This window comes from Podospora pseudoanserina, chromosome 1 (assembly GCF_035222485.1).
Source record: "Podospora pseudoanserina strain CBS 124.78 chromosome 1, whole genome shotgun sequence".
Lineage (NCBI taxonomy): Eukaryota > Fungi > Ascomycota > Sordariomycetes > Sordariales > Podosporaceae > Podospora > Podospora pseudoanserina.
Genome location: NC_085920.1, coordinates 7,391,163 through 7,413,631, shown reverse-complemented (window position 1 = coordinate 7,413,631; position 22,469 = coordinate 7,391,163). Strand labels below are relative to the sequence as shown.

General features: G+C 52.9%; 3 protein-coding genes across 3 annotated transcripts; 2 read left to right on the top strand and 1 right to left on the bottom strand.

The window, feature by feature from the left end:
- Nucleotides 1–2,075: 2,075 nt before the first annotated feature.
- Nucleotides 2,076–6,270, top strand: QC764_120780 (uncharacterized protein). Its single transcript, XM_062943340.1, has 4 exons — nucleotides 2,076–2,551; nucleotides 2,645–2,704; nucleotides 2,785–5,635; nucleotides 5,722–6,270. Exons 1-3 carry the CDS (start codon nucleotides 2,375–2,377, stop codon nucleotides 3,850–3,852), a joined length of 1,305 nt encoding a protein of 434 aa, XP_062806424.1. The 5' UTR covers nucleotides 2,076–2,374; the 3' UTR covers nucleotides 3,853–5,635; nucleotides 5,722–6,270.
- A 1,501-nt stretch (nucleotides 6,271–7,771) lies between these two features.
- Nucleotides 7,772–13,343, top strand: NMD5 (Nonsense-mediated mRNA decay protein 5). Its single transcript, XM_062943339.1, has 10 exons — nucleotides 7,772–8,886; nucleotides 9,111–9,189; nucleotides 9,292–9,758; nucleotides 9,819–10,028; nucleotides 10,049–11,258; nucleotides 11,308–11,942; nucleotides 12,008–12,050; nucleotides 12,084–12,274; nucleotides 12,336–12,459; nucleotides 12,521–13,343. The coding sequence occupies exons 1-10, from the start codon at nucleotides 8,797–8,799 to the stop codon at nucleotides 12,685–12,687; spliced, it is 3,216 nt and encodes a 1,071-aa protein (XP_062806423.1). The 5' UTR covers nucleotides 7,772–8,796; the 3' UTR covers nucleotides 12,688–13,343.
- Nucleotides 13,344–18,801: 5,458 nt separating this feature from the next.
- On the bottom strand, nucleotides 18,802–21,189 carry QC764_120760 (uncharacterized protein; the record flags this gene model as incomplete). The annotated part of the gene is made up of 2 exons (XM_062943338.1): nucleotides 18,802–20,960; nucleotides 21,138–21,189. 2 exons carry the CDS (start codon nucleotides 21,187–21,189, stop codon nucleotides 18,802–18,804), a joined length of 2,211 nt encoding a protein of 736 aa, XP_062806422.1.
- Nucleotides 21,190–22,469: the final 1,280 nt, after the last annotated feature.

Sequence of the window (22,469 nt, the reverse complement as noted above, 5' to 3'; positions counted from 1 at the left end):
GACGGTTGGGCTTTGGGCTCATGTATTGATACCCGACCTGACCAAACCAGAAACCTCGCCCCGTCGTCACTGTCGCTGCTGATTTTGAACACGGCAGCTGCGTACCTACCTATGCAGGATTTTACGTACGCCCTCGCTCGCCCTGACTCCACCAGACCGAAGCAACAATAATGCCCGTCGTTGTCAACCGGTCCGTATGTCTGACAGGTGAGGAGCCGTCCGGGTAGGTAAGAGATAGTTGTACATTGGCATCAAAGACCACGGTTGTCAACCACGCACCGAGGTATCCATCATCATGCACCTGTATACCCTCATCCCCATCAGATAACGTCGGGATGCATGACAGTGGGGGAGGGGAGATGGGGATAGATGCTCCTCTGTGAGCAGATGAGACATTTCCATGCAGCAAGCCTTCTCCTCTCTCGACGATAGATGCTGCACCCGCCCTTTCCGCCTAGCGCACGGCCCGAGACAACGAAGATGGGCAGACGTCAACTTACCATGAAGACGCTTGAGTTCACACTACTGTATGATTTTAAGGAATTAATCCAGTTCGCCACTTGTATCTGATCAGGCACACTTCGGGCTCGCGACTAACAAGCCTGCACATTTGTTTTGTGCGCGTGGAGTGTCAGAGATGGGCAGAGAGAAACGGGGACAGCAACCGAAACGGCTTCTTTTCTTCGGTTCTCTTTCCAGTACTGTCGTGACAACTGCAGGCTGTCACCCAAGCGATTGGCATGGGAGCCCGCACCTCTCGCTCATCTGGCGTTTTTGACAGTGGCTGAGGCCCAATCAGAGGCTTTGCAACAACAGCCTGAACCGTTTGGGCAACACCGATTCACGCCAGCTACATGCCCAAAAGAAGCCTCGTCTCCGTAGCACATAGCTCCATGTTACACGGGTCTAGCCTCTTTCTGTTTTTTTACACAAGAAAACCCGAGAAGGCTGGGTGTAATGCCGGGTCAGAGAAATGCCCCCGCTTCTGCGGCGGCCGCAGGAAGAGACGCCGTCAACACAGACGTCGACTCCATACAAACAGGGCTCGGTGCGTGGGAGACAACGTCTCTCTAACCGAGTCCTCTTTCAGACACCGATTCTGAGGAAGGGAGAAACCCCTCTCCGTTACCGCAACCCGCCGCACTCTTGCTGGGTGCTGAGGATGGGAAATGCAATGGCACAACTGCCCTGGTCTCCTGCCATGCTGCAGGCCGCAAATCTGCGAACGCAGCAACCCACTCGGTGCTGGTGACGGGAGCCAACCACACACTCCCACGCCTCCGCGAGACCACCAGAGACCACACATCGTCACTCGACCGGCTCACCTGACAGGCTGTTATTTGCTGCGCTGTGCTGGGCCTCCGGGGGAAGGGGGGTTTGTCTTTGCTGGGACAGGGCGACGATAAGGTAACATGGTACCTTTTTTTCTTTCTCGATGTATTCTGCGTGATGTGTTATGTATGTTGGGCAGAACGGACGCTGATGGGGTGACAAGTCAAACACGATGCCGTCACGTCAGTCTCCAGCACCGTTTTATCCCGACAGTACCGGTTTTTCCAGCTGCGGCGGCAAAGCAATCCAACCTCAGGCGCCCGTCATTCGAACGGCGACGGGATTCCCCAATAGACGGTGCAAAACCCTTCCTTCCTGACGGAGAGAGGGCCTTGCGATTGGATGGCATTGAACACCGCTGCAGGTGTTCTTGGCCTCTCTTTTTGGCTGCGTGCGCCTGCTTGCCACCGCACCAGCAACCAGCACGCCTGGATTCCCCGGCTTCCCCTGCTTGTCCCCCTCTCGTGCCTCTCGGTCCCCTGACACCGTCTGGATCTCGCTGGCTGGATGACTCCATTCTCGCTGCGTGTCCGTTCAGACCGGTGTCTTTCCAGCCAACTGGGTGCTGCCGTTTGAGCCTTGTCTGGCAGCCAGCTAACTGCCCAACGGAGGCAAAGAAACGGGGGCGCATTTGGGGACTTGGCTGGAGAAAATCCACTGCCGTTGCAGGCCGCCAGTCACCATCGCTGCTGCGAGACCCACTCTGACAACCCAACCCCAGGCGCCGGGTGCCTTCCATCCACTGCCACCCTTCCTGTCCACTGTCCACTGTCCATTTCTTCCACGACCGCCCGCCTTTCTCCCACCCTCTGGCCCTCTCTCGTTCTCTCATTCTCCTATTCTGGGTTTTTTTTTTTTTCCTGCTGCCTTGCCGCGACGCCCGGAATCCCCATTTCCGCAGTTCCGCTCCAACACCACTCCGACACACCTGGTTCTTCGATCATTCAATCATCGTCAGCTTGAATTAGGTTCTCTTGGGGCGGGGGAATCAACTCTGCTTCGCAGCAATTGTTAGACGCGCGCACGCACCAAACTTTCCACAATGGCGGGGAGACCAAACAACAGAGGACCTGGCGGCGGCCAGCCCCCAGTTCCGCCAGCAGCCCAGCGTCAAAACGAATACTTTGTGCCCCGTGATGGCATCGATCGCGAGGTTATCACATCAGACATCTGCAGATACCTGGGAAACGATGCGTTGGTGCGCCCTGGCACCTACGAGGTATGCCCTGCTTCTTCCTCCCCCGCAATGCCTCCTCGGGAAGGCTGGGATGTGCAGTTTTGCTCACCAAGTCTTGTTTTGTTTGTGTTTTAGTCTCCAGATGGACGTGTCACCCAAGGTTATTTCATCACGGCATACCGAAATTTGACGTCGGTGAGTGGCCCTCGTTCGATGCTCGACGACGGCAAGTCGTGGATGATGAGCACGGGGCTGAATTTCTCTCTTCTTGGCAGGCCATGATTCAAGATCTCAAGGCCGACTCCGCTCGGTGGGAGCAGGAACGGCGCGCAGCGTCCAGGTCTTCGGGCGGCGGCGCTGGAGGTACAACACACTCCAGCCATTCGAACGGCGTTTATGTGAGGAGTTCTAACTCGCCCATAGGCGCTCGCGAGCAGACCCGCGGGCAATCTGACTACAGCGCGTGGAAGAACCGCCAACGGGAACAGGAGTACGAAGCCTCGTACGGCGCCACTGCCATGGATATTGACTACCAGCCGGCTCCTCCGCCGCCCAAGAACCCGGGCTATGGTGGCCAGCCGTACCCCGGACCTCCCCCTCCTGCCGGATACCCCCAGGGTGCTTACCCACCACAGGTTCATCCCGCTGCCGCTCCCCAGTATCAAACTCAGCCCTACGGAGGATATCCGCCCAATGTTCCGCCAACTCAGTATTCCCCAGGACCTCAGGGAGGTGACAGATACGCCGGGATGGTTCCTCCTCCGCCGATCCAAGGACAATTCGCCCAGGATGCTGCCTTCATCCACGGATCCAACTACCAGACTGCCCCTGGATATGCCAATGCACCGAGGATGCCGGTTATGCCATTGGCCCCTTCATCCGCCCCCCCTTCGAGGGCTTTCAGCACGCCAACATCAGGTCCTCCATTTGGCTCGGAAGCAGACCCATATGGCTACCCGCCTCCTGCTGGGATTCCGGCCAGCCAGGCCTTCCCAGCCGACCCTCTTTATGGCCGCGGTGCGTATAGTACAACAACAATCACAAACCCACCCGAGGCTTCGTCTGATGATTTAGGTTCCCCTGCAGGTACAGCGCAACGGCAAGGCTACCCGGCCGCCCCGGACCAGCCGCCATATGAGGATCACAACAGCCCGGTGCTTCCCAACACCACCGTTCCTCCAACCAGCTCGACACCCACGAGTGCCGGACCGTCCAGTGGCAGACGCGACCGCGATTCAGAACCGAGAGACCGAGAGCGTGATCATCGAGAGCACAGAGCTCGCCGTTCCGAGACCGAACGCGATGACAGGCACGGAGACCGGAACAGGCATCACCGTCGCTAATCACCGGTCGAACCGCAGGTTTCCCTCCCCACGCAAATGCCCGCGTTAGTCACCACACAAAACTGTCCGCCCCGAAACGTCCTCGGCATGTCGAGTCCGGAGCGTCTGATTGAACCGCTATTATGTTAATGCCTGCTAATGTCTTGGGCTGGGACTAGCTCACTGTTTGTTTTCTTACTTTCTTTACGCTTCTGGACTCGGCTGCCTTTGCAACCTGCCTTTTTGACACAAAGGCCCCCACGGATAGACCCTGGATCGGAGGTTTCCACAAACCTCGGGAGCTGCAAGTTGCATCTCTGTCAACCCTTTTTTGGATCATGATATGACGACATGCCCTCGATGCGGGTCTTTCGACTACTTGTTCCGCTGGCCACTATTCTGGATCTTTTCGATATGTCAAAAGCATCTTCGCCCCAACTGGATCATCTTCTGCCAGCCGGCAACCTTTGGACCCTTGGCAACTTCTGGACAACAAACAGCGGCGGGTGGCAGCCCTGCCGTGTGATGTTTTTTTTTTCTTCTTTTTATCATTTACTTCCTTTTTTTCTTTCTTTTTCGACAGAGAGGGGCAAGAGACGAGACGATTTTGATACCATATAGGAGAGACAAATTTGCTGCCTAGGGAAAAAGAACGATGATGAGACTGAGGACATCTTCACAACGGTTGTAGATACTTCCTCCCTCGCTGTCCGGATCGGCTGTCAGGACTGCTTCTTCCTTTGTTGCATTTTGCCTCTGGCTGTGAACTCTTTTTTGCACGCCCAGGAGTGAGTCGCCTTGCTGACATCCCGGTTTCTCAACCGCGCATCCGCCTCTGACATCAACAACCAGAGACAACGGCTACGGCCGGACAGCGAGGTGAGTGAACGCTTGAAAGAGTGTATATATCTGATGAATTCCCTCGGAGCACAATGAGCTACACCATTTTCCACCCACCGTCTTCGCCTCGGGCGAGCGAACTGAGCTTTTGCGTTTGAGTCAACTAACACAGCGCAGATGTTTGATGATTCTGGACACCGCTGAGGAACTATGGAGCCTTCACATCTTTCTGGACCCTGCTGGATTTCACTTTCTCTCTTGGCGACTCTCTTCTCCCGTTGGATCTTTCACACAAGCCATGGATTAAGGACCTCTTCGACCCCACATATGGATACCTGACAACACAACCATTTTTCTCCCTCGGACGCTCTTTTGACCATGAGGTGTTCTGACACTGGATTGCCAGACCCATCCGGGTTCTGAGAGCACGGAGCTCACACAACATCATCGTTCTGGATCTGAAGCTGAGGCTACCCTCACTGTCAAAGACATCAATGAACAACATCGTGGTAAGGTTGAGCCATTGGACTTCTTTCTCATCCGGATCCTTCTTTTTTCTACACCGGTCATATCAGCAATCGTCAGCCTTGGAATATCAACATTACCAACACACCAGTGGGACTTCGGATGGAAAGTCATGGATTGACATCAGTCTTGCCTTGGACAGCACGTTTTGGACCACTCAACTTGGACCCTGAACTTGACCAACACCGATAGGCTCGACACTCCTTCAGGTTACAGACGAATGTTTCCCTGCTCGTCGGATCTGTTTGACTTTCTCCTCTGCTGCATCATTTTGTCAACGATTTTCGACCTATTTCTTCACATTTGTCGTTGGATTCAACTTTCTCAGCTGGATTTGCCATGGACCCGAGGACTATCATTGGACATGCCATGGACTACCATTTGGACCATTCTTTACTTGACCGGACTTGCACGGCTTGATGTTCTGTGTCATGTTACTGTCAGTTATTCCACCCCTTGTCTTCCATCCCCCCCCGGCTTCATTCATCCTCGAGGTTGTTGAGAGCATGTCTAACCGTCTTGTAGTGTGTGGACACCTTTCTCATTGTCATCATCTTTAAGCCGCTTGTTTATGTTTCACTGCTCAAGAGTTATTGACGCCTTTATCTGTCGGTCATAGCATGTTTAGCTTTGGGCATCGCATGTATTTGGTATAGCATGGTGTCTCTGTTTTGCGCTTGGTGGTCAGTCTTGGAGAACTGGGCTGTTGAAGAAAGCACAAAAGAATAGGTTACAAGATTGGGTGGGTGGTTTGTCAGATTTGTTTTGTTTTGCTTATGCGGTATGTCATGAGTTCTGGGCGGGTGTCTGCTTTTGTCTTGTTTCTTTCTTTCACGTTAGTTTGCGCATACCCAGCTTGTTGCTCGGCATCTTTTTTTGGATGCTCATGATGCTTTTGGCTCTTTGGGGATGGAGTTGATGAATACAGTTGGATTTGAGGTACTTTTGGTTCATGTTATTTTGATCAACGTTGCGATGTTTGTCAATGTTAGTTCGATCAGTGGCGTGATCATTGCCCATTCATTGTATTATACACTCATCACACAAAGGTTGATCCCGACATGTCATAGCGTGGTGCTTAGTATCTGTTCGGAATGGCTGTTGATACCTGAGCTCAAAGAGTAAAGAAGGGGCCATTCATAAACCGGCTTCTTGCTGCTGCATGGCTCATGATGCATCCCATGGATTTGCACACGATGATCAGACTTTAGCGTTGTGTATGGATGTCGTCAAGTGGGTCTTGAGACATGTCTTTGCGAGAAGCTTGCTTCTCTCACAGGAGAGGGTTATGTGAAGATGGGCAAGATGTCTGTAGATGAGTGAGCACGTGGTGACATATATATTGCTGCTGTCAGTCATCAAGGCCTCGAGGGTGGTGTGGTGGTTGAAGAACAATGTGGTGATGATCATGGCCCGCTTGGTGTGGAAGAGTGAGGTGAGGCTGGGACCTGTCTGTCATATGCATGCATGTACCTGATTTCCACTTTGGAAGAAGAGTTTGGACGACCCTTTCCTGTATGGAGTTTGTTCCTGCGTCCCCCTTTTTACATGTCGGATGATGCACATTCTTGTTGGGGTCACCGAGAAAGTACACTATCAAAGGTACCAGAGCCTTTTGGTTTTCTTTGCTCCACCTTGGGCGTGTGTGTGCTTTTCTCCACCGTGACCGTTGGCATTTCTGGATCTTTGGGAAGGGGGGGAAGGGGGTGTTCGTCCGTGGGAAGCTATTCTTGTCGGTTACTTGGGATGGCTAGGGAGGTATGCGCAAGGAAGGCAAAGGTTTGAGGCTTGCGTTGGGCAGATGGCTAGAGTATGGCAGCTTCTTCTGCTGAACCCGAATCCGATCTGTCAGTCCAAATGACGATATTGACAGCCGAGAGCCCTCAGTCTGGTGATCACGCCAGGGACGCTACTGTACCAGCCATGACGGCTAAGTACATATTAGGTGGTGTGGTTTGGGGGTTGGGCGTCAATTCAGATGGAGACACCTCCGAGGCCTCATAACGGGGTTCAGTGACGCAAAGTAGGAAAGCCGGGCAAAAGACAAGTGAACAAGTTGGTGGGGGTACAAAGACTCCCAAGGACTGGTGTTCTTCAGGGACAGCCCCTCGTGCTCTTGGTCAATGTCTAACGGGAGTCGGAACTTCTGGCGAGCCTCAGTGGATGGGGTTTTTGGTCTGTGAGGCTATCTTGAAACATGGATTGTTTCTGTGCTTTGGAGCAGACCAAACGGTGGGCAGTTTGATTTACCGCGTATTCCCGCTCCGCATAAGCCAGCTTCATAAACCTGTTGATGTGAATTTGAATATTTCTTTTCCATATACTGTGTAGTTGTGCCCTTGTCAAAAAGCCCGAACCCTGGGTGAACTCCACTTCAGCAGAAGCAAATGGCGGGGAATAGAGGGGAAAAGAAGGAAGTGGGTCATGTGCCTTGGCTTGGATGGAGGGGCAAGGAGGGGTTGAACCATGATGCCCCTGATTGGCGGGCACTGGTTTATCGATTCGAGGGCTTCACCGCCTTTGCGGACATGGGGTCCCCTCCGTTGCGTTGCCCTTTCTTGGCAATCCTCTGGCAGGCGTTTGACATTGAGGTTGAGGAGAGACTGCCAGGACCAAGTGGAATGAAAAGTGGAATGAAGAGTGGAAGGCCGGGATAGACCACAGGAGGGATGTCTGATGTGAGGAGCAGTGAAGAGCAATAATGAAGCGGCAATAGAGATGGGCATATGTATTTGGATGACAAAATTCCAAAATAGCGGGGTTGGATATCTTCTTATCAGAATGCCAAGAGGTACTGCCCAGCTCATCGGGGAGAATAGCCCCCTCTGTCTCTGTCCTTCTTAGTAGGCCTGTGTCGGTTTGGATAAACTGTGCAGCACCACAACTGGACAACCACCAGTTTCTGTGACTGTGCCTATATTCAGAACAGGGTCGTCGAAGGCAACGCTCAAGTGAGATAGAGGGGCGGGGCGTTGAATTAGATTCAGTGCGAGCCCACGGAGAAGTATTGCTCTGGTCTAGTGGCAGTGGCGTCTGATAGAGGGTTGGTATTTTGTTGGTGCAGCGCACCAAATCAAAATAGAATAGCTCACCCGTCCTCTGCAAATCCCAATTCGAGGAAACTTAACCGCTCTGAAACGGGAACGGGAGCTCTGCTCACCAACAGGAAGGATCCTTGAGACAGACAGACAGACAGCAGTAAAAGGGCTTGTTGTTTCAGCATTTCTTTTCCCTCCCGTCTTCAGCAAATCCCCCGAGTCGAGGGTCCTCTTGTTCGTTCATCTCAGGTACCCGACAGAGCAGGCTGAGAGGCACGGACCAAGGTTGCAGGTGAACGACGGGCTGTTCTGACAGTGACAAGCGCCTGTGGCTACACAGCGTGAACCCTCTTAACTTCTAGCCCCGCCATTTCGGGGTCTTTGCCGACCTCTGTTGCAACCCAGATTTTGGCCCAAATTTTTTTAAGCTTGGCCCTCGACTTCGACATCCATCTCGGCTTTCCACCCGTGTCATTTTTCTGCCTTTTCTGCCCGCCACACCCATAGCTGTTGTCCCTGGACGGGCTGTTGATGCGATAGGACATCCCTCACGCTGCCCAACATGGACGCCACCGCAATCAGATCGTTCATCGTCGCTACTCTCGATGCCGACGCTGATGTGCGAAGGCGGGCTGAGCTCCAACTGAAGCAGGTATGTTGTTATCACCACGGGGACCACCACCACCACCGCCTCCGCTGCCATCCACCCTCGACCCCCCTCGACCCCCCGGTGTCGACCTGAGTGCCCTGAATGCCCTTCTTCCCCAACCCATACCCATCGCACCAGATGACAACAACAACAATGCCGCCTCCACTGCCCCGTTCTTGCGCCCACACGTGTGGCTGTTTGCTGACCGTTCCCTTGTTGGCGTGCAGGCCGAAGATCAGCCCAACTTTACAGACATCCTCCTCGACCTCGTGTCTTCCGAGCAGAACGTCACCCTGCAGCTCCCAAGTACGACATGCCCTCCCCCCCACCACCGAACCTTTTTCCGTTGCTTATCTCGAGCCGTATATATTCATTCATCCGTGAACACAATTGCTTACACCTTCTCAGCTGCCATCTATCTTAAAAACCGGGTGAACCGCGCATGGGAGCGTTCAGACCATATCACGACGAACTCAGTAATACCCGAGGATGCGAAGGTGCGCTTCCGCGAGAGGCTACTGCCTGTGCTCGCCGGCTCTCAGGCCAAGGTGAGGCAGCAGCTTGTGCCAGTCCTCCAGCGAATCCTCCACTTCGATTTTCCTCAGTCATGGCCAAACTTTATGGACTATACGATTCAACTACTGAACACAAATACCCCCGCCTCCGTAATGGCTGGTCTGCAATGCCTGCTTGCCATCTGCCGGACCTACAGATTCAAGTCACCAGAGGGTGAGACGAGGGCCCCCTTTGACAAGATTGTCGAGGCCAGCTTCCCAAGACTTTTGGTCGTCTGCCAAGAGCTGGTGAAGCAGGAGAGCGACGAGGCTGGCGAAATGCTGCATATCGCCCTCAAATGTTACAAGCATGCCACCTGGGTATGTTTCCAGGATGTAAACCTCAAGAGTGCTGAGCAGATGCTGACCTGACAACCGCAGCTTGAGCTTTCGGATTTCCTCCGCCAGAACGAGGTTAACCTTGCGTGGTGCACCATCTTCCTGGAGACTGTTTCCAAGCCGATCCCCGCGACTGCTATGCAGCACGAAGACCCCCTCGAACGCGAGCGTCACCACTGGTGGAAGGCGAAGAAGTGGGCGTATTTCAATCTGAACCGCTTGTATATCAGGTACGAACCGGTGCTGGGTCAAGTATGCTGCTTTGCTTGTAGCTGACGGTGTCTCGTAGACACGGCAACCCCAATTCTCTCATGGACAATGCCAGCGACGACCAGAAGAGATTTGCGAAGGACTTCACAGCCCAGGTTGCGCCGACGATTTTCAACCACTACCTGCAAGAGATTGAGAAATGGGTTGCCAAAACCACCTGGCTCAGCAGACCCTGCCTTTCGTACACCATTGTGTTCCTGGACGAGTGCATTCGACCCAAGGAGATGTGGGCGCATCTCAAAACTCACCTTACCACCTTGGTCACTCACTTTATCTTTCCTGTTCTTTGCCTCTCTGAGGACGATCTTGAGAAATTCGAAGAAGAGCCCGAGGAATACTTGCACCGCAAGCTCAACTTCTACGAGGAGGTTTCGGCCCCTGATGTTTCTGCTACCAATTTCTTGGTCACCTTGACAAAGGCGCGGAGAAAGCAGACGTTCGAAATCCTCAAGTTTATCAATGAGGTGGTCACCCAATACGAGGCGTCTGAACCGGACAAGAAGAATCATATCGCCAAGGAGGGTGCTCTCCGCATGATTGGTACTTTGGCTCCGGTCATTCTGGGCAAGAAGTCACCCATCGCCGACCAGGTGGAATATTTCCTCGTCCGCTTCGTCTTCCCTGATTTCAGCAACGAACAAGGGTACCTGCGTGCGCGTGCCTGCGACACTGTGGAGAAGTTTGAGCAGCTGAACTTCAAGGAGCAAAACAATCTCTTGACTGTGTATCGTCACATTCTGGACTGCATGGCGGATCCCAAGTTGCCAGTCCGTGTGACTGCAGCTCTGGCTCTGCAGCCCCTAATCAGACATGACATTATCAGAACCAGCATGCAGTCAAGCATCCCAACAATCATGCAACAGCTCCTCAAGTTGGCTAATGAGGCTGATATCGACGCTCTGGCTAATGTCATGGAAGATTTCGTGGAGGTTTTCGCTGCCGAGCTGACCCCCTTCGCTGTGGCGCTTAGTGAGCAGCTGCGTGACACATACTTGCGCATCGTGCGCGAGTTGTTGGAAAACAATCAGCAACGGGATGATCTCGACAACGAATATGGGGACTACCTAGACGACAAGAGCATCACCGCTTTGGGAGTGCTGCAGACCATCGGCACACTCATCCTTACTCTGGAAAGCTCGCCGGATGTCTTGCTTCACATCGAGGGGGTTCTCATGCCTGTGATTGAGATCACCCTGCGGAACAAGCTTTACGGTATGTTTGATGGGCGGTTGGTGTGTGGAGCGGGGCTAACATGTGACAGATCTGTACAACGAAGTGTTCGAGATCATCGATAGCTGCACGTTCGCGGCTAAGCGGATCTCCCCCATCATGTGGCAGGCATTTGAGCTTGTCCATGCCACCTTTAAGTCCGGTGCTGAGCTGTACCTCGAGGACATGCTCCCTGCCCTGGACAACTTTGTGCAGTTCGGTGCCCCTCAGCTTATCCACAAGCCAGAATACGTCCAGGCTTTGTTCTCGATGGTGTCGGACATGTTCATGGAGAACAGGGTTGGAGGTGTTGACCGCATTTGCGCCTGCAAGCTCGCCGAAGCCATGATGCTCAGCCTCCGTGGCCATATCGACGATTGCGTTCACGGCTTCATCACTATCGCTATGAACGTTTTGAGCGGACAGGAAGTCACGATCAAGTCGTACAAGATCCACCTCATGGAGATGGTCATTAACGCCATATACTACAACCCCCTCCTGGCTCTCCACATCTTGGAGACACAGGGCTGGACCAACAAGTTCTTCAGCCTGTGGTTCGGCAGTATGGAATCGTTCACCCGCGTGCATGACAAGAGGCTCTGCATCATGGCTATTGTTCAACTCATTACTATTCCCAATGAACAAATCCCGGCAAGCGTCGCGGTAGGCTGGCCTAGGCTTCTCAAGGTAAGTTACCCTTGATGGGCCTGGTGATTGAATTGTGGATGATTTGGATATTAACGGACCTCTAGGGAATCACGATCCTCTTTAGCACCCTTCCGGCAGCTATGAAGAGTAAGCAGAACAGGCGATGAATGTAGCTTGCAGTTACTGACGATGAGGCAGATCGCGAAGAGGCTCTCAGGGATGACTTCCAACTCGACAGCTCAGCGTACTATGACGAGGATGAGGACTGGGACGATGATGGTGCTCAGTGGGAGGAAGGCGACGCAGCTGAGGGTGAACACAGTGAAAGCAAGGACGAGAGTACTGCGTACCTTGACTTCCTGAATGAGGAGGTGAGGCAATGCCTTCGTAAAGTTTTGATCCAGATGTACCGTACTAACGAGATCATTCCAGGCACAAAAGTTGCAGTCCGCCGAGGGTGAGGTCTCCGATGATGACCTGGGCGAAGACAGCGTACTTCTGGAGAATCCTCTGGACAAGATCGACCCATACATGTCGTTCCATGTCTCTCTCCACAGTAAGTTTCGACAATCCGTTAAAGATTGCGACGGCAACCGCTAATTTCTAATTCTCCACAGGGCTTCAACAAGAACAGCCCCAATTCTACGCCTCGCTTACTTCACAACTCTCGCCCGATGAGCAAGCAGTGATCACCCATGTGTGCGCACAAGCCGAAGCGCAGGCTGCCCAACACCAACAGGCTGCCCTCGCGGCCCAGGGTGCTGGTATGAATGGTACAAGCTAGGAACCACTCTCTATACTGCCGCCACTTCGGGACCGCATTTTCCGACGAGTTGTTTGCTGAGTGGTCAAGGATTATCGGGACACACTTTCCAGCTCCATCACTGCATGGGGCTGCAGAAGGTGACGAAAGCTATAGGCAGCTTCACCGCCGATAAATGATCGTTACAATCTTGTGTCGCGGCGGTATGGATGCTCGGGCCGGCGATCTAGCGTATATGGGCTCGCAGTTCAACAGGGTGAAACACGCTGCGCTGCGTTGCGTATAGCAGAGGCATTTATTATAAGGCGCCTTGGGGATAGACGTTTTATAGGGGTGGTGAGGCTTCGGTTGGCTTTTGTTGATAGGAGCATTGTTGTTATTTTTATTCTCACTTGCCCCAGCACCCCTTCTCTCTTCACCCATTTCCCCATTCTTATTCCCCCCCCAACAACAACAACACCAACAACACAATTCCCCTTCCAGCGAACAGATTCAGGAGTGAAAAGCGACACGGCCAAGGGGTTAAAAGAAGATTTATGAGCAAAAGAATAGACTAGGCTCCCACAACACATTGATGCCAAGGCAGCTGAATACAAAGTCAAAAAATAACTGAATCAAATGGTCCCTGTTGATTGATTTCTTTCTGGCCGGCTATGCTGCACTCCAACTTGCGTCACAGGTCTTCAAAGGGCAAAAGCTGAATACAGCACAAGTCCTCCAAAACAAACTAAAGTAGGATGCCAGAACATCCAGTTTAGCAAGCCACTACGGAGGGCTTGCTAGGTTAGTATGTAGACCTCGGGCCCATTTTCTGTCGGGCTTCTTGCCACCAGCTTCCTGCAGCCACTCCGCTGCCTTTTTTTTTTCCTTTCTTTCGCCCGACGCCGAGCATCTCGTTCTGCCTCCTCGACGATTCTGATAGCCGCCTCATCCTTCTTCGGCTTGGCAAGTTCAGGGTCGGGAGGGTTGTTGTTGTCGGACATTTTGGAGTGTTGGATTTTGGACGTCGTTCTGGGTGTGTGGTTTTGGTGTGTAGGTGTTTTTTTTTTAACTTGGGGTGGTGATATGTGGGTTCTGGGTCTGGAATGGGGGTCTGTCTCTGCGAGGAGAAAGGGGGGAAATATAGTTGTGGGGGGGAGGCACTGTGCAACGAAAGGGGGCATCAAGAGGGAGGGTGTGTACCGTTTCGGGATGATGCAGAGTCAAGTCGAGATCATCACTTGATGTCTCGCACACCTCGATGTCTCGAGCACCTTGATGTCGAGAATATCAGGGGAGTAGGTCTTGTTGGTAGTGAATGTAGGAGATGCGTGTCAAGACGAGGAGTGTGATGGCCAACAGGGTCAGTATTCTAAACGGTGTGTTGTCTAGAGTGTTACTTGAGTAAAGTTGTCAAGTGCAAGAGAAACGGCCTCATTGGGTAAAGGAGAAACAGGTCTGGACGGGGTGATGGGAGAGGTTGAAGAGCTGGTTGATGATGGAGGAGTTTGGATGATAGATGGAAGGAAGCTTTGTGACACGGTGGTTGCAGGTGTAGCTAGACATGGCCATTAAGAGTCTGGCTGTCTTTATTCGCTCTTGCCTTTGGCTTGGAGCCAACCGGGGGTTCCGGGCAGGCAGTTCCAGCACTGGAACTGGAAACGCCGAAGTGGGGGTATTCCAAAGAGAAGAAGTGCGTGGACTGGTCGTGAGAGCACTGGGGTTGTTGGTTGCCATGACCACACAAATTGGAAGCCGGCTACCCATAAAGGTTCATCCCCTGAATTTTTATTATTGGGTTGCTTGGACTTTCATGATGAGGGCACAGAGGGTATTCCGGGAAAAAAATCTGAGCTGTGTTACTCCAACCCTTCAAGCCATCGCAGTTATCGTTCATTCGATTTGAACATCCATGTCAAAGTTTCCGTGGATGAGTATTTACTAACGTGGTTATGTATTTCAGCTAAAATATGTTCCCTCTCCGATACTGTTGTTGCTATGCTGATGCTCAATGCACTCTGTTTTGTTTGGGATTTTAAGGGGCGTTTCAGGGGTAGTCGACCGGACCATCCATCAGTGGAAATGTGGAACACCCACTTGTTCATGATTGGGGGGTTCTTGATAACAGGCCTCATTTCCCATTGGACAAAGTCTCACCATGGTGCCTTCAGACTTAGACACGTTTGCGGTGCCAGTCACCTTGTCCGCAGCGTGGGTGGTAACCACTGGCACCCCTACTCATTCCCTGATGTCCACTTCACATGGAGCCCCCATTACACACAACCCGAATTGACCCGTCATAGTCCTTCTCCTTTGAGGGTCGAAGTATTCTGAGGGTTTCTCTCTAGGGTTATCTGCATCTCACGTGTTGGACTGCACCGCCGCCTTCATCTATCTAGATGAAGAGGGTGCGTGACATGCGCTCTGTGGCGGTCACTCTCACTCTCCCATGCTCGGTCGGACTCGATGGTAGGCCGTCGTCTGTCGGGCCCGACCGGTTGCACCGCTCATTGGAGCACTGCCCAACCTTCATGATAATCCGCAGGACGAACTACAGCAAGCCAGCAAGCCACAATATCCAAGAATCGACGGCCAAGTGCCAAGCGGGACAACGTGCTGGTTAGCTAATTTGCTTGGAACTACTTCCTGGCTTTGCATGTGTATGTGTGTGCCTATATGGTTGGTGGTGATGGGAGCGGGAGCGGAAAGTTCGTGATGCCTTCACTTCTCAGCTTTACCAACCTCGTGAGATTAGACAGCTGAGGTGTTTTGGTTCCTGGCTGCATGAAACCATGTCTGTTGGTTGTATCCAGAACATCGGCTTGAGACATTTTGACTTGGACAGGCAGAAAGTACCTAATACTTGACCAGTTGAAGAAAGCCAGCATAGCATGCGATGCGTGGGGATCGAAAACCTACACAGGCCGGCCTAGGCCCCAAAGCCCATTCCTGCTGCAACGCACACTGACATGCAAAGTTGATTGCAGAATTTTCGTCTGTTCAAGAAACACAATTATCAGCCGTGTCTGCATCGTCTGCAGTGTGCTTCTTCGGGTAGACTAGGACCAGGGAAAACCATGATAATCTTGAGGTTCTTATCACTGGTGCAGGCAGGAAAGATGGTGTGTAACTATACACAACCTGATCGAGGACATGTTCTAGAAGAGGCCATCATCAAAAGCTTTCCTGGCCTAGCCTAGAATCAGAATACAGCTGATAATTGGTTGATCGATCAAGACACCTTCCCACATCAGCATGAACTGAACCACTCCGGCACGCATGCATAACGGGACTGCCATCCCCCATCCCTCGGCCTCTTGGCTGAACAACCACCACGAAAATTTCCCAGAGGCAGACGGACAAAAAGAGAAAGAAACTGACGCCGAAAGACGGGAAGGAATATGAGAGATGATGTGATACCTAACCGATGGCATCCCCTCTCCGCGTGGGGAGGGAGAAAAAGAAGAAGAAGAAGAAGAAGAAGAAGAAGAAGAAAGATAAGCCCGTCCCCGTATCGAGGACGTCTCCCCCCGCACCAAGGCAGCATCTTGGGTCTTTTGGCTCACCGACGAGCCAGTCCAAAATGGTCAATCCCTCAGTTTTTCGCACTAAACAACTGGGAAGAGGAAGCCCGGGAACGCTTCCTTTCCTTCCTTCCTGCCTGTCCTTAACCGAGAAGCCGACCACCACTCAGGACTAACATGAGCACGATAATGATGGGGAAGACAAACAAAAACGAGATACGCGTATCCTGTGACACAACAGTGGCGAGCACAGGCTCCATCATGCAGTGTAGCATTCTAGAATCTTTGTGACCGCTGTGCCCTCGAATTTGGCCGGACAGAACTGGATTGGACGACCGCTTTCCTCGCTTCTCGTATGGCTGAACAGGAGGAAGGGGAGTAGGATGAGAAATGAGGGGTGAGCGAAAGCGAGCGATGACGATGATGCTGCTGCTTGTGAGAATGGGTGTGTTGGGTGGAAAGTGGGGCTCTCACCCACAACAACATGAATGACAAGTGACTGACTGACACCCTGGGGAAAGGGCCAAGCACCCCCCCGCCGCCCCCCGTTGAGAAAGAAAAAGACCAAGACATTTTCCCCGGATCTTGCTCTCAGAAGGTGCCATCCACCTGGCCGATTTGTTGCGGTGGAATCTCGAGTTGCAAGGGAACAAGGTGGAGCTTCCTTGAACTTGGGGTATCAAACCTCACGGCATTGCAGCATGGCTCAACTCTTACCCGGCCCATGCCCGCCTAGGGAATAAACCGGCCTCAGCGCCAACCCCCGTCACGTTTTACTATCGCTGCCCCTCCCGCCGCCCGGTGACTGACTGACAGGCCATGAATAAGCCCGCCCTCTCTGTTTTAACCAAGTAAGCAGTGACAAAAGCCAAAGCCAAGGAGAAAAAAGAGATGGCATGGATATCAGCAAAGGCAAAGGCAAAGGCAACTGGCAGGTCCCGACCGGGCGGAAAAAAAAAAAAAAAAGCCTATCAAACCACTGCTCGACACACAAGCAAGCCATGCATGCATGTGTCATCACTCTTGTACTCCCCTTCTAGAACACCCAAATCCGGGGTCGCCGATCCCCAAAGCTAACCACGACATGTGCTTGCAATATTTGGTTTCTTCTTCTTCTTCTTTTATCCCAGGGTCCAACCCACCAAACCCCAACCACGGCAAACCAACCCTGCTGTCGTGCTTCCCACTATCTTTCGTAACCACAAGGTAAGGTTCGGTTTCTCATGCCGTGCCCGCCTGTCCTGTTGCTGTGCCTGCTGTGTCATGTCACGAAGAGAATCCTGACCCATTCCCATGTGAAGAGCGAAGCGTAGTGCTTCCCCCCCAAAACCACCACCCGAACGGGTCCAGCATCCCCCAAAAATCTAATAAATTCACATGCAAACACACATACACATACACACATACACATACACATACACACATACACATACACACATACACATACACACATATACACATACACATACACGCACTCTCTCCTCAACCATTGTCGGTGATATCAAACGGTCACGGACTTTGGGCCATACCGCCGGCCCCATCCATCCCATCATCCCAACAAAACACCCCTTCAAAAAAACCAAAAGAATATATAAATACATCAATAAATACACAAATAAATAAATAAATCAATAAATAAACAAATGAATAAAAAAAAAGAAAAACCTGATGCTTTAGGGTACGCACTCTAGCAAAGCTGGGTAATACAACCAGCGGCGGCGGGATACCAACCTTGGGCAAGTCAGGACTGACGTTTGATAACTCCCCCGCCTTTTCTTCATTCGCCTTTTGTCCGACGGTTCCACCATGACCAAGTCCCCCTTGGCACATGCATCACCATTTACACAGTAACCTCACATTCACTAGATCGAGAAAAAAAAAACAAAAAAAAAACAAAAAGAAACCCGGAGATACCATGATAATAAATGTTGTATAGTTTAACAGTATAGAATTATTTTTTGTCTAATCGGGAAAACCAGGAGGGAAAAAGAAAAAGAGAATAACTGAAAACAGGAAGGGGCACTCTTTCTAGATAAAGAGGCACTATAGGTGGGTGGTGTGTGTGTGTGTGTGTGTGTGTGTTATGATAATTCACCTCCCTTGGCCTCGCATTCCTTTTGAGGGAAAAATAGAGCTCCATCCGAGTCATGAAAAGTGACCTCGTTCAGACAGCCGCCCTTGTCCGCCGCCCGAAACTTTGAGACTAATCGCCTGCCTCCCAAAATGTCTCCCGTTCGAGGCTTTATAACAGCATTCAGACATATATGTACTGTGCTTCTTGCCAAGCCCTCTCTCCCCTTGTCTTCCCTCGTCCCGCGCTTGACGGTCGTCGATTGATTAAGTAGAAACCATTGGGGTGTCATGGTTGGATGAATGCGTGAATGTGTGGAATCGATGTGGTTGAAAAGCCGTTGAACCAACTCGGCAAAGACCGCCATTGCTAGCTCCTCCCTACGCCAAGTATCGTGTATAAAAAAAAAAAAAAAACTGGAAAAAAAAACTGGACCGCCCAAACAACCGCTATGCTGTGGTGCACAAATCCCCTGATCCATGTGTAACGCCAGTGCATGTGTGTCGCAGAAAATTCCTCGCCGACCTGCCAAGCCAAGCATGCATAACTAAAACAAATCTCTCAGTACCCAACACTACCGGGCATCTTTCCCAGAGAATGAGAGGTGAACTGCTTCTTCGGGGGGAGGTGGTTGTGGCAGAAAAGCTTCTCCCCGCTACGAATGAGACAGCCGCTCTTGGATGCGTCAATCATGGTGGTAGCCGGGTCGGCCTCTTCGTTGTCGGCCTTCTGGCAGCATTCGATGTTCCTGACCCATCGGTTGTTGACCACGTCGTGGATCGAGGTGCGCTGGTCCGGGTTTGGGTTGAGCATCTGGAGGAGAACTCTTCGGAGGGCGGGGGGTCTGACGCCAAAGTCGAACGCCTTGACTTTGGGATAGTCCATCTCCGTGATGGCCGGGTTTTCGGCGTCCTTGTGTGATGCGTTCCACTGCGCCCACCCACGGACAAGCTCGTTGAAATTCTTGTTGGCGGCGGAGTTATCGCCTTCCTGCGCCTTCTGCCAGATGGCACCACCAAAAACCAGATGAAGCATGACCACGGCCGAACTCCACACGTCCACGGCACGAGGGTCATAATCACCCTCCTTCTTCAGCACCTCAGGTGCCAAGTAAGGCATGCTGCCGCAGATGCCGGGCGCGCAGCGACGTATTTCGCCCATGTTCTTGCCGCACTGGCCTCCAGATTCTCTAAGTCCGGGGTGCGAGCCGCAAAAGACCTCAGAAACGCCGAAGTCTGCAATCTTGAGGGCGCTGTCGCTGGTGATGAGGAGGTTCTCGAGCTTGATGTCTCGGTGCGCGATGCCATTGGAGTGGAGATAGTGCACACCCCGAACGAGCTGTTTGAAGAGACACAAACGGTCCTTCTCCTTGTCGTCGCCCTTGAGGTAACCCTCCTTCACCAGCCCGTACAGATCTCCTTCCGAACAAAACTCCATGACGTGGTTCCAACGGCCGTGGTCGATGCAGAGTCGAAATGTCGTGACCACGTTGGGGTGGTTCAGACTCTTGGATAGGGTGTACTCGGATTTGATCTTCTTCTCGTACTCCTCCACCGTCTCCAGGCGCGATTTGCGGCGGAATTCTTTGACCGCAACGAGTTCGGCGGGGCATCCCTTCCTGGCCATCGTCTTGACCTTGCCGTGACCGCCCTTGCCGACCGACTTTGCATGGCGGCCGAGCAGCTTGTTCTCGTACTCAAATTCCGACTGCAGCTCGACCACGTCGACCACGAAATCATCAGGCAAGCTCACGCTCATGCGGCGAGCCTTGAGGCCGGTGCCGGTTTCCGCCGGCATTTCCCAGATCTGCCTTTCGATCTTCTCAACGTTGACCGGGCCGTGTGGCGTGGAGGCAACGAGGACCTTCTCCTGGTTGGTGTAATCAAAACTGCTCGCGCGACGTCTGAGTTGCAGTTCAGCATTGTTCGGAACATGCGGGCGGGAGCGCAAAAAGTTGGTCGAAGCACGTGGCTTCTTTTTGACAAACTCGTCGGAGCCGGGCACGGTTGGCGTCGACGCCTGCTCCTTGCTCCGGATAGCCATCTCTACAGGCGATCCCGGCGAGGGCGGAGTGTTGGAGCGAGTAGTAGCCGAACTCCTGTTCATGGACCACCTTCGAGCTGGCACCTTTCGTCCGCTCTCGTGCACCGGGTGCTCCGAGTATCCGACACCACTGACGGCGTCAGACTTGTCCGGATGGGTGACACGTTTGAGAAAGCTCGACATGTTGCGACGAAGAGACGAGCTGCTGAAAGTGGGCCGCCTGGTGTGAGGGTGTGCAGCGGGATCCTGGTCGGCCGAGGAGGCGGCGGCGGTGGGCGGCGGCGGCGTTGCTGGCTCAGCAGCACGAGGTGTTGTTTGGGTGTTGGAAATAACGGACGAGGAAGAGCTCTGGGGGGGTGCTCTCGGCGGGGTATCACCGTCAGTATTCAGCACCAGGGGCGGCTTGGAGCCGGGCGTGGTGCCGGCCCGCACGGCTGGAAAGGAGGTGACGCTTTGGTCGGCCTGTTCCTGGGCCACGTCCGGATGGATTTCGTGAGTGGCAAGCGTTTGAAAATCCTGAGACTGGCGGCCACTCACGGGAGTGACGGGTTCGTTGGCGACCTCGCTGTCGGTCTCATCACCCTCTTCCAGAATGGGATCTGTAAGCTCGGTGGGATATTGGCGTGGCGATGATGAGTAGCTGGACCTGTCGGAATTGGGACGCACAGAGGACGGGTCTGGAGAGAGAAAAGTTGAGCAGAATGTTCGGTTGACGACAAGGCTTTCTTGACTATGGTGAGGGAGAGGAAGGGAAGGTGAAGAAGCAGAAGCAGAAGCAGAAGCAGAAGCTGAAGCAGAAGTGGCAGAAGAAGGGGGGAGCCGTTGGTGGCTTATATCAAAGAGGGTGAAGATACCTAATGAGGACGTCTGCGTAGCCGCAGCAGCCAGCGCTGAGATGGTTGCCATTGTGACCGATTATGTAGTGCGATAAAAAGCCCAACGGGAGCAGACGAGCGGCACGCAAAAAGCCAGCCGGCTTGTCTGGTTCTTCAATACGTCAGGGTCCGGCCGCCGCTTAGCGTGCGATTGAACGCAACCACAGCGGGACAGGGCACGAGGGGTTCTGAGTAGCCAGAGAGCCGGAAATCCAGCTTCAACCATGTATAGTGTAAGGTACACCACTGGCTTATCTGGGGACCACCAAACCACCACTCTCGGCGTAACCGGTCGACCCTGTATGCCTGAAGGGTATTATTGCTGGAACGGCCAGAAAGACGCCTGTCTGGTTCTGGGTGCTTCGAGCTGCAGGTAGGGGCTCACACACCACCTTTTTCCTCTCCTTGGAAAAGGACCCTCTTGTTTTTTTTTTCTCGCACTATTAATCAGCCAACTGGGAACTCAGCGATGGCGGCTCACTGCTGCGGTTTTTTTTTTGGTGGACGCTTGCGGGAGCAAAGGCGCTCGCAAGAAGGTTCACCGGCAAAACCGTGGTGTATATATATGCAGGGCCGCGCAAGTCGACCACGAAGCAATCTTTTCTGTCTGTCTGGTCGTTCCCAGCCAAGCCTGTCTCAATGAGCACGGCGAGATTTGTGTAGCCCTGTGTAGCTTGTAGCAGGGCGTGGCGCTGTGGTCCAAGTCTCCAAAACGGCCGAGATCTACACGTTTAAATACCGGTGGTCTCTCGCGCTTCTTGGCGGTCGATTCGCATGGGAAGGTGTTGTTCGGCCAGGAATGGAGAGAGAGAGAGAGAAAGGCAGAGAGAGAGAGAAAGACAGAGAGAGCGAGAGAGAAGAAGGTTGATGTGCCCGTGGGCCAGAAACTATAACGACATCGCGGGATGGGTCGGCTTCGAAAGGGGAAAAGATTCGAAAAACGAGTTTTTGGCTCAAGAAGACGAGACGGTTTGGTAATGTATGGGACGGATGGACAGCTGCGGGCAACAGGATCCCGGGGGGGTCGCTCTTGAGGGTTTTTGGGCGATCGGGGTGGTGGGGGTGAGTGTTAGCGCTAGCGCACGTTCGTTTAGGTGGTTCCAGGGTGGCTGTATGGAACCCGCTGGGGACCATGGGGACTGGGTGTGCTTTGCTTAACCACAGCGGGGTCCTCCTCTATTCTGCTCAACACATAACCGCAGGTTGGATAATTTCGAGCTGGAAGCCCTCAACCCCCAGCCAGAGCGGACTCGGAGACGCAAGCTTACCTTTCAGGTTGCTCTGTGGGTGTCCCGTCTCTCCATCTCTCAT

Excerpts from the sequence above, each read along its gene's own strand:
- QC764_120780 (XM_062943340.1), top strand. The coding sequence starts at position 2,375 with ATGGCGGGGAGACCAAACAACAGAGGACCTGGCGGCGGCCAGCCCCCA. Across the intron at positions 2,552-2,644 it reads TGCGCCCTGGCACCTACGAG|TCTCCAGATGGACGTGTCAC; the intron begins GTATGCCCTGCT and ends TTTGTGTTTTAG. Across the intron at positions 2,705-2,784 it reads CATACCGAAATTTGACGTCG|GCCATGATTCAAGATCTCAA; the intron begins GTGAGTGGCCCT and ends TCTTCTTGGCAG.
- NMD5 (XM_062943339.1), top strand. The coding sequence starts at position 8,797 with ATGGACGCCACCGCAATCAGATCGTTCATCGTCGCTACTCTCGATGCC. Across the intron at positions 9,190-9,291 it reads CGTCACCCTGCAGCTCCCAA|CTGCCATCTATCTTAAAAAC; the intron begins GTACGACATGCC and ends ACACCTTCTCAG. Across the intron at positions 11,943-12,007 it reads GCTGGCCTAGGCTTCTCAAG|GGAATCACGATCCTCTTTAG; the intron begins GTAAGTTACCCT and ends ACGGACCTCTAG.